The sequence below is a fragment of the Chinchilla lanigera genome, unplaced genomic scaffold (assembly GCF_000276665.1).
Source record: "Chinchilla lanigera isolate Chin_1 unplaced genomic scaffold, ChiLan1.0 scaffold00021, whole genome shotgun sequence".
In the NCBI taxonomy this organism is placed as follows: Eukaryota; Metazoa; Chordata; class Mammalia; order Rodentia; family Chinchillidae; genus Chinchilla; species Chinchilla lanigera.
This window is the reverse complement of record NW_004955422.1, coordinates 27669602-27685030: the sequence shown is the minus strand read 5'-3', so window position 1 is coordinate 27685030 and position 15429 is coordinate 27669602. Positions and strand designations below refer to the sequence as shown.

The 15429-nt window shown below is 44.5% G+C and overlaps 1 protein-coding gene across 3 annotated transcripts in view; it reads left to right on the top strand.

The window, feature by feature from the left end:
- The window catches only part of Cbfa2t2 (core-binding factor, runt domain, alpha subunit 2; translocated to, 2), a 138170-nt gene extending 124354 nt beyond the window's left edge, over positions 1-13816 (top strand). For 2 of the 3 annotated variants that reach the window (XM_013514210.1, XM_005384841.2), the window contains exons 9-11: positions 3586-3654; positions 7021-7211; positions 12911-13816. In XM_013514210.1, coding sequence (XP_013369664.1) covers positions 3586-3654; positions 7021-7211; positions 12911-13210 — 560 coding nt within the window. In that variant the 3' untranslated portion in view covers positions 13211-13816. The remainder of the gene's footprint in view (positions 1-3585; positions 3655-7020; positions 7212-12910) is intronic. The other variant, XM_005384842.2, reaches the window with a different exon arrangement.
- The last annotated feature ends 1613 nt before the right edge of the window (positions 13817-15429 follow it).

Here is a 15429-nt window from a genome sequence, read left to right as displayed (position 1 = left end):
AACTAGTCCTCAAAAAAAAAAACATTTTAAAGGACTGGGAAAGTAGTTCAGTATAAAAGCCCTGAGCTCAATCTCTAGTAATGCTAAATAAATAAATTTTCTTATATAGCCAGATGTAGAAGTGCATACCTATAATCCCAGCCACTTGGTAGTCCAAGGCAGGAGAATCTCAAGTTTGAAGCCAGCCTGGGCAACTAAGCAAGACCCCATCTTAAAATAAAAAAATTTTTAAAAGGTCTGTAGATGTAACATATTGGTAGAGTGCTTCCCCAAAACACAGCAAGGCCTCAGTTCAGTCCCCACTACTGCAAAAAGAAAAAAAAGATACACACACACCCCTGTAGTACGGATTGAACCCAAGGCTTTTGCACTGAGCTACATATCCAGCTCTTAAATTTTTTGTTGTTGTTGTTTTGTTTTTGTTTTTGTTTTTGTTTTTATGAGACATGGTCTTTCTAAATCACTGAATTCTCAGCTTGACGTTCAACTTTGGGTTCTTCTACCCTCACCCTGTCAGAGTCCTGCCACCATACTTCGCTAATCGAAGTCTCAGTCATTAATAAGTTAATGTCTTAGGAGAATTTTCTGTGCTCCTGCTTAGAGATAATGTATTCCAATTTTTTACTTTGATTTTCAAACATGGAAATGTTGAAAGAGTATCACTGATACTCATTCAAGTGCCTTTATTTGACCAGTGCTTTGGTTTTGTTTTGTGTTTTCTTTTGGAGGGTTGTTTTGTTTTTTTGTCTTTTTGAGATAGGGTCTCACTATCTAGTTTCAGGCTGGTCTTGAACTGGTTTTGTAGCCCTGGCTGGCCTCGAACTCGCAACAATCCTGCTGCCACAGCCTCCCAAGTGCTGGGATTACAGGCGTGCACCACCACACCTGGCTCTTGTTTTGTGTTTTTTGAGACAAGGTCTTGCTGTGTAGTTCAGGTTGATCTTGAACTCACTATGTAGCCCAGGCTGGCCTTGAACTTGCAACAGTCCTCCTGCCTCAGCCTCCCGAGTGCTGGGATTACAGCCGTGCACCACCACATCTGACTTGACCAGGTTTTAACATTTTGCCACATTTGCTTTATCTCTACCTAGGTGGAAAGGTAGGACTGTCTCCCTAAACATCAAGACCCTTACCTTTAAATGCTTTGCCCTATTTCTTCTAAAAACTAAGCATTCTCTTACATAACCACAATACCATGACCCGTTTTCTGACCCAGTTATTTGTACTATCTGGCCTTCAATTTCAGTGAGCTCCTAGCGTTTACCTTTCTTAGTGAAATACTTGACAGTCCTAACTTCTGTCTCTTTTGGGGTTAGAGTATAAAAACTATTTCTCTGGCTTTTGCACACAGAATGAAAATGTCCCCAGCTTCCAGGCTGTGAGACAGCTGTAGGGCTAGGACCATTTCAACTTTTACTTTTGTCAGAAATAAAATGCTGAGCACTGGGAAGGTACAAAGGCTATGACCGAGGGTGTACTGATGGCTAAAGCCGGTGGCTTTTTCTTGGTTGATAACTATTTAATATGGCCACATGAACCAGGACTTCATCTGTATTAAAGAAAGTTGCATTTTTTTCTTGTTGCAAAGGTGATGGTCCATTCTCATAAAAGTTTTCTTTTTTTTTTTTTTTTTTGGTTTTTCTCCGGTACCGGGAACCGAACTCACGACCTTGCGCTTGCCAGGCAGGCGCTTTGCCGCTGAGCTAATTCCCCAGCCCCTCTCATAAAAGTTTTCATGTGATCAGAGTTTTTTTTTTGTTTGTTTGTTTTTTGTTTTTTGTTTTTCTCTGGTACCAGGAACCGAAGTCACGACCTTGCGCTTGCCAGGCAGGCGCTTTGCCACTGAGCTAAATCCCCAGCCCCCGTGATCAGAGTTTTAAAATGATCAGCCTGGGTTATGGTTCCCTATTGAGGTGATAAAAATGTTCTAGAATTTAATGTGGTTTTAGCTGTAAAACATTGTGAATGTACTGTCATTGAATTTTACACCTAAAATGGCAGATTTTAGCCAGGTGTGGCACATGCTGTAATCCCAGCATTCAGGAGGCTAAGGCAGGTAGATCACTGCAGATTCAAGGCAAGCCTGGACTACATAGTGAGTTCAAGGGCAGCCTGGATACATAGCAAGACCCTGTCTCAAAACACAAAAAGTAATTATAAGTGTTACTTTCTATAATACTTTGTAAAAACTCAGAGAAAATGTAACTCATATATTGGCTGCATTAAATGACCTTAGTTAGCTTTCACACATTCTTAGAATAGAATCATTTCCTATTAAAAAATATTGCCAAGCCTACTGGCACGTGCCTATAATCAATCCCAGTACTCAGGAGGCTGAGGCAGGAGGATCACTGCAAGTTGGAGGCCAGCCTGGGCTATAGGGTGAGTTCAAGGCTACCCTGAACTGCAGAGCAAGACCCTGTCTCAAAAAAATACAAAATAAAAAAAATTAAAATAATTATACTTTATAATAGAGTAAAGATATGATTCACCCTCCACAGTGTCCTTCTCAGCACACTGTAGTGGTTCTTCTGCTGTTAGCACTGAGGTCTGAGTATTTTCTTTCCTAGTAGCTTTTTCTCTTAGTTTAATTTATAAGTATTATAAGAAACTTTAAAAGAAACTGCCTTGAACATACAGATTCAGAATTTGAAGAGAAAAGCTGTATTCTCTGACACTTCTATAGAGCAGTGCCAGAGACCTGTTTGTGATGAGGAAGGTTAAGTGAGACATGGACATATGTAGACAGAAACATACGTATACCATAAGTATCTATGTGCTTTATTTAGGGAGTACCTTAGAAACACATATGTAGGTGAGGGTATGGGTCAGTGGTAGAGCTTGCCTGGCATGCACAAGGCAAGGCCATGGGTTCAATCCCTGACATCATGTAACATTCACATAAAGCACATATTTATAGGAGGAAAAGTCAAAGCACATAGATAAGTAAAAAGATCACTTAGAAACTCAGTGCTTTGAAATACTGCTAATATTTGATGCATGTGTATATGGTTACAAAGTAAAAGTAGAAGGCCAGGCATGGTCGTGCGCGCCTCTGATCCCAGCACTTGGGACGCTGAGGCAGGAGGCTCACCACGAGTTCAAAGCCAACCTGGGTACAAAGCAACACCCTGTCTCACAAAACCAAAAAGAAGGAAGGAAGGAAGGAAGGAAGATACTATTTTATAAGCTGATATTAACCCTCATTAGAACATTTTTAGCGCTAAATGATGAAGTGGTGAGTGCAAAACCTAATGAAATTTTGTTTCATGGGCTGGAGAATATAGCTTAGTGCTGGAGCGCTTGCCTAGCATGTGTGAGGCCCTGGGTTTATTCCTCAAACACTAGAAAAATAAAATTTTGAAATTTTTTTTTCAAGTTTCACATTTTTTTAAAGGTAGGGAAAAAGCTGAAGGGTAAGGGAAAAATAGACTCTGCAGAGTGAGTTTGGATCAAGGAAAAAGGGAGAAAAAATAGAAATATACCCTACAGTGTAGGAGGACCTACCACGAAGAGGCTCGATAGCCAAAACTATTGATTAAAGAGAGCTTTCTGACTGTATGGTCTCTTATCTCTCTGCTGCAGATTCTCAGCGGGAATTCAACAGTAGACCTGGAACAGGATATGTACCTGTGGAGTTCTGGAAGAAAACAGGTATGTGTGCTTGCTCATAGGCTGCATGTACTCACCAGCTTGTACTAACAGGGAATGCATACTGGCAGAAAAGGTTAGTAACTGGCACTTCGGTTGTCTAATAAGCTCCTCACGAAGCTCTTAATTCATACTTTTCTTCATCCAGCTTATCTGGGTTGCTGGTCTTGTTCTTTTGCAGGTTAGGAATTTGGAATTGATTCCTCTAGGCCCTTCACACACTTATACTGGGTCACCCTAAGGCATGAAGTAACCAATTTTTCTTTCCTTTGATAGAAGTTAATTCATTTCTGCCCAGTCTTTTCACATACTGTCTCTACATCTGCTTCATTCTGCATTTGGCACAGCTCTTTATCCATCTGCTTTTCCCACCCCTCCCCACCCCACCCCAATTTAAAAAAAAAAAATTGTCCTTGTAGGCCTTTACCAGAATAAAGGTGGGTGAGGGCTGCCAGCTCCAGTAAGATGAGGGATAAAACTAGCCTCAGATCATTAATGCTATCCTTATCCAGATACTGGCCTTCTTTTCCTTCATGCAAGATAAAGCATTCCTGACAAAGTAGCCCCAAAGTTTTTTGTTTTGTTTATTTTGCGTTTTGTTTTTTGAGATGGGAGTCTTACTATGTAGTCCACAGTAGCCATGTACTCACATTACAGCCCAGGCTGGTCTTGAACTCACAGTCCTCATGCCTCGACTTCTTTCGTGCTAGTACTGGGATTACAAGTGTACCTACCATCCCCAGCTCCCTAAGATGTTTTTTTTTTCCTTGAGGCAGGGTCAGACTGGTTTTGAGCTCATGCCGATCCTCTTGCCTCTGCCTTCCAGGTGTTGGGATTACAGGCATGCACCATCTAAAGTCTTTGTGTTGTTGTTGTTGTTGCTGTTTATACCGGAAATTGAACTCAGGACCTTGTGCTTGCCAGGCAGGTGCTGCGCTGCTGAGCTATATTCCAGGCCTTTGTTTTTTTGATTTTTCTGAGATAGGGCCTCGCTATGTGATTTGGGCTGGCCTTGAATCTACAGGGATCCTTCTATCTCAGCCTCCCAAGTGCTGGGAGTACAGGGATGAGCTGCCACACCCAGTTTAAAGTCTTAGAATAGTTATTGACAGCATTTTAGACTACTTTGTTGATGACGCTAATCAGTTCATCAGAGGTTTATATAAGAAATTAAGCATTATCAACAGTAAATACATGCAGTTCTTCATTTTCATGCTTTTGAATGCTTCCTTCCAAAGCAAATGGTTGGACTTAAATACAAGTTGTGTATAAGCTGGGGTATAGCTCAGTGGTTGAGTGTTTGCCTAGCATGTGACAGGCTCTGAGATAAATCTTTCAGGACCATCCTCCTCAGCACAAAAAGATACTGTTTTTAGTACACTTTTAAGTATCATTATTATTTTGTATATTCTCATGGTAAGGGAGAAGCAACCTGGAAAATGCCCAAATATCTATGAGTAGTTATGTTAGAGTTTGATACCACACAACAAAATATTATTTTACCATGTAAAACAATTTGCAAAACTATATGCAATTGCAAATGAAAAAAATGTAGATTATATTGATTGTTTTTTGTTTTTGTCTTTTTGAGACAGGGTCTTGCTGTGCAGTTCAGGTTGGCCTTGAGCTCACTTTGTAGCCCAGGCTGGTCTCGAACTCACAGTGATCCTCCTGCCTCAGCCTCCTAAGTGCTGGGATTATAGGCTTGCGCCACCACTCCCAGCCTTGTAGATTATATTGAGAGTAAATAGATTAGAATTGTGGGAAATGAAGATAATTATAAGGTGGAGAGAGATTATCGTGTACATGATCTCCTTCAAATTAGTGGCTTTGATTACTTGGGAAGAACTTTGAATATCTATGGTTAAGAGCCCAACTTTGGTACTGCGTGGAGAGATATGAATCCTTGCTGTGCTGCAGTGCCACCTGTTGTCTTAGATGGTCTCCAGGAATATAGATACCCAAACTGATTCTTAGTGATTCATCCTTAAGCTGAGAAGATAAAATGTATCAGCGGAAATGGTTCCATGGGCTCAGCAAGTGATTTTTCACACCTACCTAACATCTAGTAAGAGGCATAGGAGGATAACTGGAGTGGGCCACATGGACCTGTGTGGATACCCAGAGAAAAGGAAGCCTGGAGTCTTTGGCCCCTGCAGTGAAGATGGAAAATACCTTAAGATGGAAAGTTTTAGCATAGTAGCCTAGAACATTGTTTCAGCCTCCTTTGAGTTTGAGTTACGTACAAGGACCAAGCTATAAGGGAGTTCCTTACACATCTGGGTTATGTCATCTTGTGGACTTGTGGAAGGTCATTCACATTTTTATTGGGCAGAGGCTCAAGGCATAGAGCATGTGATTGGAAGTGACCACTGAGTGGAAACAGCAGCATGGTGGAATGAGAAGGAAGTGATCAAAAACCAAGCAGAGTGAGGGTAACTGGCCAGAGTGGAAGACCAGGGCTCCTGGCCATCTGCCAAAACCTCCATCTTCAGCCCAAGTTTCTCTGCTGTGCTCTGTCTCTTGTACCTAACTGCCCTCTGGTCATTTACATCAGGATGCCCTAGAGAACATCTCAGCCATCTCACTTGCTTCCATGCCAGCTTTCTGCATAGTGCCATTCATCACCTAACATCACCATTCTCCTCTTCCATATCCATACCCTCAGTGCTACCCCCTTCCTTCTGATTCTTCCCTCCTGGGTGCCACTTGCTCCTCCATAAACTCACAGTCCCTCTCAGCTGGGTCACTGCTGCAACCTCACAGTTAGTCTTTTTCTTCTTGCATAGAATCCTTTAGGGCAGAGATGGCGAACCTTCTAGAGCTTTCAGTGATACAAACAATCCACTGTGGCACACATGTCATAGGTTCACCACCACAACTTGGGGAACTTCGCATTTCCTTTAGCTCACAGGACCAAATAAGCTGTGCAGGACTTTTTTGAAAACTTCATTTCCACCTATCATCTCCACCAAAACATACTGCTTTGATCTTTCTCTGCCCTTGTAGAGTTGACCATTTTTCTCTGTGAAACTCTAGGTACCCTCCCTTTTTGGGGAATGCTAGCCTCTCACAGTGACATGTACAATGCCACCTAAGGCACCATTATAATTTGACCACAAACAGAAGAGGGTGGATGATGTGTAGTTACCTGTGTATCCCCAGCCCTAGCACAGTGCCCACCCTGGTCTTCATCCCTAACACGTGACTGCACGAATGAACAGCACAACTGTGAGAATAAGTGTGTGTGCACAGAACAAGTGTTCACACCTGCGGATCTTACTTCCACTCTCTCTGTTCTTAGAAATGCTTTGGGGTGGGAGGGAAAAGATTTCTCGGCCAGTTGATTTTACTGTCACTTTCTTCTAGAAGAAGCTGTGAATAAGGTGAAAATTCAGGCCATGTCCGAAGTACAGAAGGCCGTTGCCGAGGCTGAGCAAAAAGCATTTGAAGTGATTGCAACAGAGAGAGCTCGAATGGAGCAAACCATTGCAGATGTCAAACGACAGGCTGCAGAGGATGCCTTCCTCGTCATCAATGAGCAAGAGGAGTCCACGGAGGTCAGAGCTCTCTTAAGGCCCTGAGGCTGAGGCTGAGGCTGTCTGCTGAGGGAGCACACCCACTTGTTGGCCTCGGTGCTGTACCAGGAGTTACAGTTTTCACTTTGGGACTCTACACACCAATCTGATAAAATACTCTCATACATACATGCATACATGTATATAAAAATACATATTGGCCGGGCACGGTGGCACACACCTGTAATCCCAGCACTCAGGAAGCTAAGGCAGGAGGATCATTGTGAGTTCGAGATCAGCCTGGACTACAAAGTGAGCTGAAGGCCAGCCTGAACTGCATAGCGAGACCCTGTCTCAAAAAGACCAAAAAAAAAAAAAAAATTATATATATATATGGCTTGGGGGTTTGATTTTGGTTCGTGGATATTTGTTATTTTAGTTTTGAGATAAGGTTACACTGAGTTGCCAAGCTTGAGGTCAAATTTGTGATCTTCCTGTCAGCCTCCCAGAGTGCTGGGATTACAAGCATGAGCTACTGCAACTGGCTGGTTTTGTTTTTTAAATAAAACAACAGAATACTGGATGTGTTGGTGCCCACCTGTAATGCCAGCACTTGGGAGGCTGAGGCAGAAGTATTGCTAGTGAGTTCAAGACCAGCCTGAGCTACAAAGTGAGACCCTGTCTCTGAATGAGTGCATGAAAGAATGAATGAATAAAATTTTATTTTTTCATATTTAAATGATCCTTTTCAATATAACAATTCCAAACATGGTTATGTAAGGATGAAGATGGCCTCAATATCATGTGCTATCATAGGGGATATGTTAAAATGCATTATAGTGGCACTCTGTTGAGCCAGGCATGGTGGTCACACTGTAATCGCAGCACTCGGAAGGCTGAGGCAGGAGGATCATTGTGAATTCAAGGTCAGCCTGAACTGGGTAGCAAGATCCTGTCTCAAAAAAACAACAAAAAGGCCAGGAATATAGCTCAGTGGCATAAGTGCCTGCCTGGCAAGCGAAAGGTCATGAGTTTGATTCCCAGTACTAAAAAAAACAAAACAAAACAAAACAGAAAAACCAGAATACTATGGATGTGAAAATATAGTTCTTTCACATCTCTCTTTTGTCTTTTCCCAACTTTTCCTGTAGAATTGAGGGTTTTTTGTTCTTTTGTTTTCTGTTTGTTTCTGAGGTATTGGGTATTGAACCTAGGTCTGTCACACTGAGCTACATTCTCAGGCCTTTAAATTTTTTAAATTATTTTTTATTTTTGTGTCAGTATCTTTCACTGCATTGTCCAGGCTAGTCAAGCTTGAGATCCTCCTGCACACCCAGCTTTAGCATTGTTTTTGAGCAGAGATATATCTTCTACTGTTTCTGTATTTATAGCCACTCGTATCAATATCTGCATTTGCTTGTATTTATCTAATTTTACATCTATGTTGTGTATGTGTGTGTGTGTGTGTCTGTCTGTTTTTGGAGATCAAACAAACCAGGGCCTCTTGGACTCCAGACAAGCATTCTGCCATACACTATATCCCCAGCCTTCTGTGTTTAACTGTGTTGGTCTCCAAAAAGAATATGGCCTTGACTAAGAGGATGTGTTCTGGATCTGGCTTGTGTAGGTTTAAGTCCCAGCTCTCCATGTAAAGGATGTGTCTTTAAGAAACTGTACTTATAAAAGTTCACAAAGTGGCCTGCATGTGAGGGGCTTGCCCCCACCTATCTCAGCAAAACTTACTTTCCAAAATAGGGCAAGGATGGAGGGGCTAAGTTTTCACTGAGTTTATATTGGACCAGAAGGGATAGTTCTTCTCCATTTCATCCAGAAAATTCTCCTTGATGTTTACCATGTCCCTGGAGTTTCTCCTTCATCTTGTGAGAAGCTGTCTAGTGTGGGGGAAGGAGTCTAGGGCTAGAGATTGAAAGCCCTGACATCTAGTCCACGCCTCCCTCACACTGGCAGCGCACCCCCAAGGAACCGGCTTTCTCCTCTGTACCACGCATGTCGCGGCACCTGTCCTTGGCTTGGCAGTTCTTAGAAAAATAGTGAGGCCATGTGTGGGAGCAGTGCCCCATGCAGTTAGTGTGTAAGCTGTGGCAGCTCCTCACACAGCACAGGCCAGACCCAGGCTTCTCCCTGTAGTGCCTGGGGATGGAGGGACACAGAGAGGTCTCCTTGTCTCTGCTCCAGGGCTTGTTCTTGTCTCCTCTTTGGCTTTCCTGGCAACATAATGGGTTAGCAGCCACCCATAAAATGGGTGTCTTTTCTCCTTTGGCCAGAATTGCAATAAGGTCAGGGAGGTCTGAGATAGGGCCCAAGGATTTTTTTTAGTTTTTGTCTTTATTAGTACATGTTTACACTACATAATGATTACATTTGGTCCCAAGAGTTTTGACAAGTCCTTGTAGTTTGGGGGTTTGCTTTTTGAGACATGGTCTAATTATGTAGTTTAGACTGATCTTGACCTCACTGTACCTCAGGCAGGCCTTGTATTCATAGTGATCCTCCTGCCTCAGCCTCCCAAGTGCTGGCATTACAGGTGGGCACTACCATATCCAGCTAAGCTCCGGCAGTTCTGATAATAACATAAATGAGTCCTGGGCCACACTTGGAGTGATGCAGACATAACTGATGCTTTCTACTTGACAAGAGAAATTTTATTTTATTTTTGGTTTGTTGACACAAGGTCTTACTGTACAGTTCAGGCTGGCCTTGAACTCACGATGTAGCCCAGGCTGGCCTCTTAATTCATGGCCATCCTCTCACCTCAGCCTTCTGAATGCTAGGATTGCAGGCAGGTACCAGCATACCCACTGACAAGTTTTGAGTTCATCTTTTTCTCCCCCCATTCCTTTGTGTGTGTGTGTGTGTGTGTGTGTGTGTGTGTGTGTGTGTGTGTGAGAGAGAGAGAGAGAGAGAGAGAGAGGAAGAGGGAAGGGGAGGGGAGGGAGAGGGAGAGGGAGAGGGGAGAGGGAGAGGGAGAGGTTCTCACTATGTAGTTCAGGCTGGACTTGAACTCACTATGTATCCCAGCTTGGCCTCATACTCATGGCAGCCCTCCTGCCTCAGCCTCCCAGGTCCTAAGATTATAGGTGTGCACCACCACACTTGGTATTGAAATCATATTTCTAACTTTTGTTACCACAGCTAAGTTTTGTAGCATTCCCATTAACTACAGAGGACTATGTGGTCAAGACTATTATTCCAGGTTTGAGGTAAACCATTACCATAACAGTCAACTTTTTGTCTTACACTTTTTTTAATGAAGGCTGGCCTTCACAGTGTTGTCCAGTTTGGCCTTGAATACCTGGACTCAAGTGATCCTCTCCTGCCCCAGCCTCCTGAATATCTAGGACTGCACCCTGCTTTGTCTCATATCTTGGCAAAAAAAAAATCTCTCCTAGGGGAAGAGATCTTTCCTAGGGGAAAGCCAAGAAGAGAACATGAAATTGTCCTTTTTATCTCTGGCTTCTCTGCCACTAACCACACCATTCTTGCATTTCTATGAGCCTGCCTCTGTGGAGACTGTTTACTTTATCTTACTGTATTTCGTAAATCTTGAAATAAGCCATTTTAAAAATAATGGCAGCCAGCCAAAGTAAAAATACCAGAGGTTTCATACTCTGACACAGTTCTCTTTTTTTTGGACACACCTAGGTATTTCACCACTGAGCAATATCCCCAGCTCTCCGCCCCACACACACTTTTTAAAGTTTGAGATAAGGTTGCACTGTGTTGCCCCAGCAGGACTTGAACTTGCCATATTCGTGCCTCAGCTTCCCTAAGTGATGGGATTATAGGTAGTGTATTCTACCTTGCCCAACTTTTGACCCAGTTCTGAGATGTCCTTGCAGACTGACGGAGGTGAATCTTGTACACCCTTTTGGCAGCAGCCTGTGTAGGCAGCAGCCGGCTGCTTCTTCATAAGTGACAGCATTTTGCCGCAGCATGCTTGGGAAGCAGCTTATGGACCGAACAGAAGTAAATTCTGTGGAAGACAGTTTGTTAGAGGGTCTATAATCATCACCTAAGAATTGTGTCTCCCCCTCTTTGGCCCTCTGGTGGTGGTGTTTGCAACTGTTGATGGTCCCTCGAGTATCTTTCTTGAGGAGTCTGTATTAGAAGAGAATCTACAGTTGTCTTTTTCCGCCCCCCCCCCCCTTTTGTCTTTTTGAGACATGATCTTACGATGCAGTTCAGGCTGGCTTTGAACTCACTTTGTAGCCCAGGCTGGCCTCGAACTCACAGTAGTCCTCCTGCCTCAGCCTCCCGAGTGCTGGGACTACAGATGTGTACCACCACGCCAGGCAAGAAGAGAATCTGCAGTTGTCTTAATGTGCTTTGAGATCACACTTACAGGGTATCACAGTATCAGGAGTTGCGTCCCAGGCTTTGCACAGCCCCTCGATCATTTCATAACCTTAGCACATCTGGGTCATGGTTTTCCCGTCTGTACAATACAAGAGATGGCCCAGAGGGGTCCCCTAATTCTGTCATTTCTCATTCTATACACAGAGTGGGCAGGGGTCTTTCTTTACTGTGTAGTGTGCAGCCAGGCCTCTGACTGGCTTCTTGCATCCTTGTGGGCAAGAAGACTGGCTGCCAGGTGCTTCCCAATGGCTGCAACTGGCAAGTGCTGTAAAGCTTTTTTCTTAGCAGTGGGTCCTGGAGCCCTTGGGTGCAGACTCTCATGTCAGTACCAGAATCCTCGTGGAACCTATGGTGGCTACACTGTGGCCACATGTATTCTCTGCACTCGTTCTTAGCTGATTTGGGGAGACATCAAGTTGTCTGTTCACTATTTCTACTGCTGCTTTCATGGCTGCTACTTTCAGCTCTGACCAAACTTCACTTGGCTCATATCTTCTGTAATAGAATTCAAGCATTCTCAACTAGTGTGCTGTCCCCAGTGGTTTCTGCTGGGCCCTAGGAGAACCTGCCCCACTCAGAAAATACAAGTGGGAAAACTACCTGAGCTAGACTTTTAGCGCCTTGAGTGACCCTAAAAGGCCTACATTTTTCCCTTGTTACCTCCCCATTTATGAAAAATCAGGTCAGCAAAAGAAACAGACACACAGAACAAAGGAAGAAGTAGCACATCCAGTTCCCTTCTCTTTACCTATCCTGCTTCCTTGGTAGATGACTTTTTGGAAAAGCTAGCTTTGCCTGTATTCCTTTAAAATTCTTCGTTAAAAGATCAGGTTTTGGGGCTGGGGATTTAGCTCAGTGGCACAGCACCTGGCTGGCAAGCACAAGGTTGTAAGTTCGATTCCCAGTACCAGAAAAAAAAAAAATAAATAAATAAATAAAATAAAAGATCAGGTATTATAGGTAAAAACAGTAATGATTATTCCTTTAATGGAAGAACAAGAGAAAAATATTCAAGCACATGAATGAATATGTGATCTTAGGATGATATCTGTGGCAGCAAGACCCTGGGAAAGAGTTTGGTTAGGTCTCTGAAGCAAAAGAGGAGTCTGTGCCTTACGCAAGAGGTAAGGACCACCCTGCCCAAGCTGGTCTGGGCAAGGCGTCTTCACATATGCTCTTGACTCACTGTCCCATGAATAGGTAGTTTTCCTGTTGCACAGGTGAAGGGCAGTGGGTGGGAGAGAGCCCATGGTCAAGCCGTAGGAAAGGCAGGATTCAACCGCAGGTAGGTTGCCAAGCTCCTGCTCTACCATGTAAGTGACATTTGATAAATGCAGCCACTAACCTATGCCTCTGTCTTACAGAATTGCTGGAACTGTGGCCGCAAAGCTAGTGAGACATGCAGTGGCTGCAATATTGCACGGTACTGCGGCTCTTTCTGCCAACACAAGGACTGGGAGCGGCACCACCGCCTCTGTGGCCAGAGCCTTCATGGCCAGAGTCCCCACAGCCAGAGCCGGCCACTGCTACCCGGAGGGAGGAGCTCCTCAGCCAGGTCTACTGACTGCAGTGTGCCCAGCCCAGCCCTGGACAAGACCTCAGCCACCACCTCACGTTCCTCAACACCTGCCTCTGTGACAGCCATTGACAGCAATGGGCTCTGAGCTCGACTCCACTGACCCTGATGCCCACTCCACACAACAGATCATTGCATGGGGGTTGGCTGTTGGAACATGTAGCTGGGTCATCAGGAGGAAATGAAGTGGCAACGGGAAGCATCCAAGCAATGCCCCCCCAGTCTCCCTGGGACTTGCTGTCTGTGTCCCTGATGGAACTAATATGCCATTCTCTGCACACAGGCAACCTGCTTGAGCTTCTCCTCCAAGATTTCTGGTGTGCTCCTCTCCCACTGAAACAGCCCTTTGCTGTGTAGACCACCAGCTCCCCTGCCTCTGTGAGTCAGCAGACTGTCAGTGTGCCCAGCCAGGCTGGCAGCAGCTCACCTACCTACAGGCCTTGTGCAGTGGAAGCCTGGAGGCTGGCAGCAGACTGAGGAGGAGGTTCCCTTGCCCCGAAGAGCTCCTAGAGCCCCATTTCCACTCTCAGCAGTGATGCTGATTGGCCTGTTGGGGACTTGGGTAGGCAGCAAGCAGTACTCAGGACTCCCTCCTCAACCCTCCTGTTCCGACTTGTTAAGCTCAGAAACAACAGGAAAGAAACCACCACTTTAATAAAAGCACCATAATAATAAAAAGAAATAAGTAAATCTTGCCCATGCATCGCATCGTTTTGGACAAGATTTTCCAACCTAACTGGCTACTTTAGTTTGGAAGCCATGTTTGTCCCTTCCCTCACTTGATTTTGCTTGTGCAAAAATTAATTTCCAGCACATGGATTGATCCAAAAGAGAAAGAGACTTCATTGTGTTAGTCTTTTCTCTCTGAGCCTGTTGGCCAGACTAGCATCTTCCAGTTACTAAGTGGATCATCTCTTGGAAATGCAGAACCCTCTGCCACTGTTTGGCTGTTTGCCCAGTCGTCTTGTTCTGTGTCCTTTTATCTCAGACCACGCGTGTCTGGATCACCATGACATCTTTGCCCATCAGCCCTGTTTGGCCCCTGTAGACTACACTTGTCACGCTGATGTGCTTTGGTGTCAGCAGGACTTGCCCCACTTGTCAAGGCCTGGTCTCTTCTGAGTAGTCCTCCTGGCGCTGAAGGAATCCCTCATGGCCTTACACCTGCTATATTGATTATCAGGTACCTGGTTTCCCTTCTCTAATGTTGTCTGAAATCTTCCCCTTGAGCTCAGAAAGGTTCTTTGAAGTGTGGAAACCATTTGCAGAAGCCTAACAAATTTCCTTCCCATTTCCAGGGATTTTTTCCAGCTGCTTACTTGGCTCTCCAAACATGACTTCTCTGTATCCCTTGCAGAGTGTTGGGCACTGCCTCATACATGTCCCTGTCACTTAGGGTACCTAGGTTCCTACCCCGTGGAGGTGGTTGGGGTGAGTGGTGGCTCTGCCCCTGCTGGCCTGTGAAAGCCAGGATCAGATACCACCTTCAGTGCATACACTGAGTCTGAAATGAAAGCTCTCAGTTCCATAAGGAAAAGGGGCCAACACAGGTAGCATTGTCCTTGCACACAGGTATAGCTCACTTTAAAAACTCAAAGTCTTCAATATACCTTGACCAAGGGTTTTCAATTTTACAAAGAAACTTGGAGCAGGGAATAGTGGTACATGCCTACAATCCTAATCCCAGCAGTCTGGGATTCTGAGGCAGGAGAATTGCAAGTTTGAGCCCAGGCTGGGCAATTCAGCAATTTAGTGAGATCCTGTCTCAAAATTTTAAAATGGAGGGGATGGGCACCTGGGGATGTAGCTCAGTGTGAAGGCCCTAACTTCAATCCCTAGTATTCCTCAAAAGGGGAGGGGGAGGATCTTGATACAAGACACCTTTATTGTTTATTTTGGGTTGTTTTTTTTTTTTTTTTTTTAGTTTCTCAAGATGGGGTCTCACTATTCTAGTTCAGGCTGACCTCAGACTTTCGGCAGTCCACCTGTTTCAGCCTCTCAGTGCTGGGATTATAGAAGTGTACCACCACACCCAGCTAAGGCACCTGTAAAATACCTAGCTTTCCTTTATGTAAGGTAAGGAGCCCAGAGAAAGAACAGAGAATTGTGTTACTTTGCCAGGGAATACCTAAGATCCACTGTCTTCCAGTTGCCTGGTACAGCTGGGCCGCCCCAGGCCTCTGTCTTCTAGAGCCTCAGCAGCTGGGAGCGGCCTGGCTGTGTCAGGCATGGAGTCAGTGCCAATAGCACTTGGCCATGTTTCCGTGACACATGGATGTCTCCTGAAAAGGCCAGGGAATCGCCAAA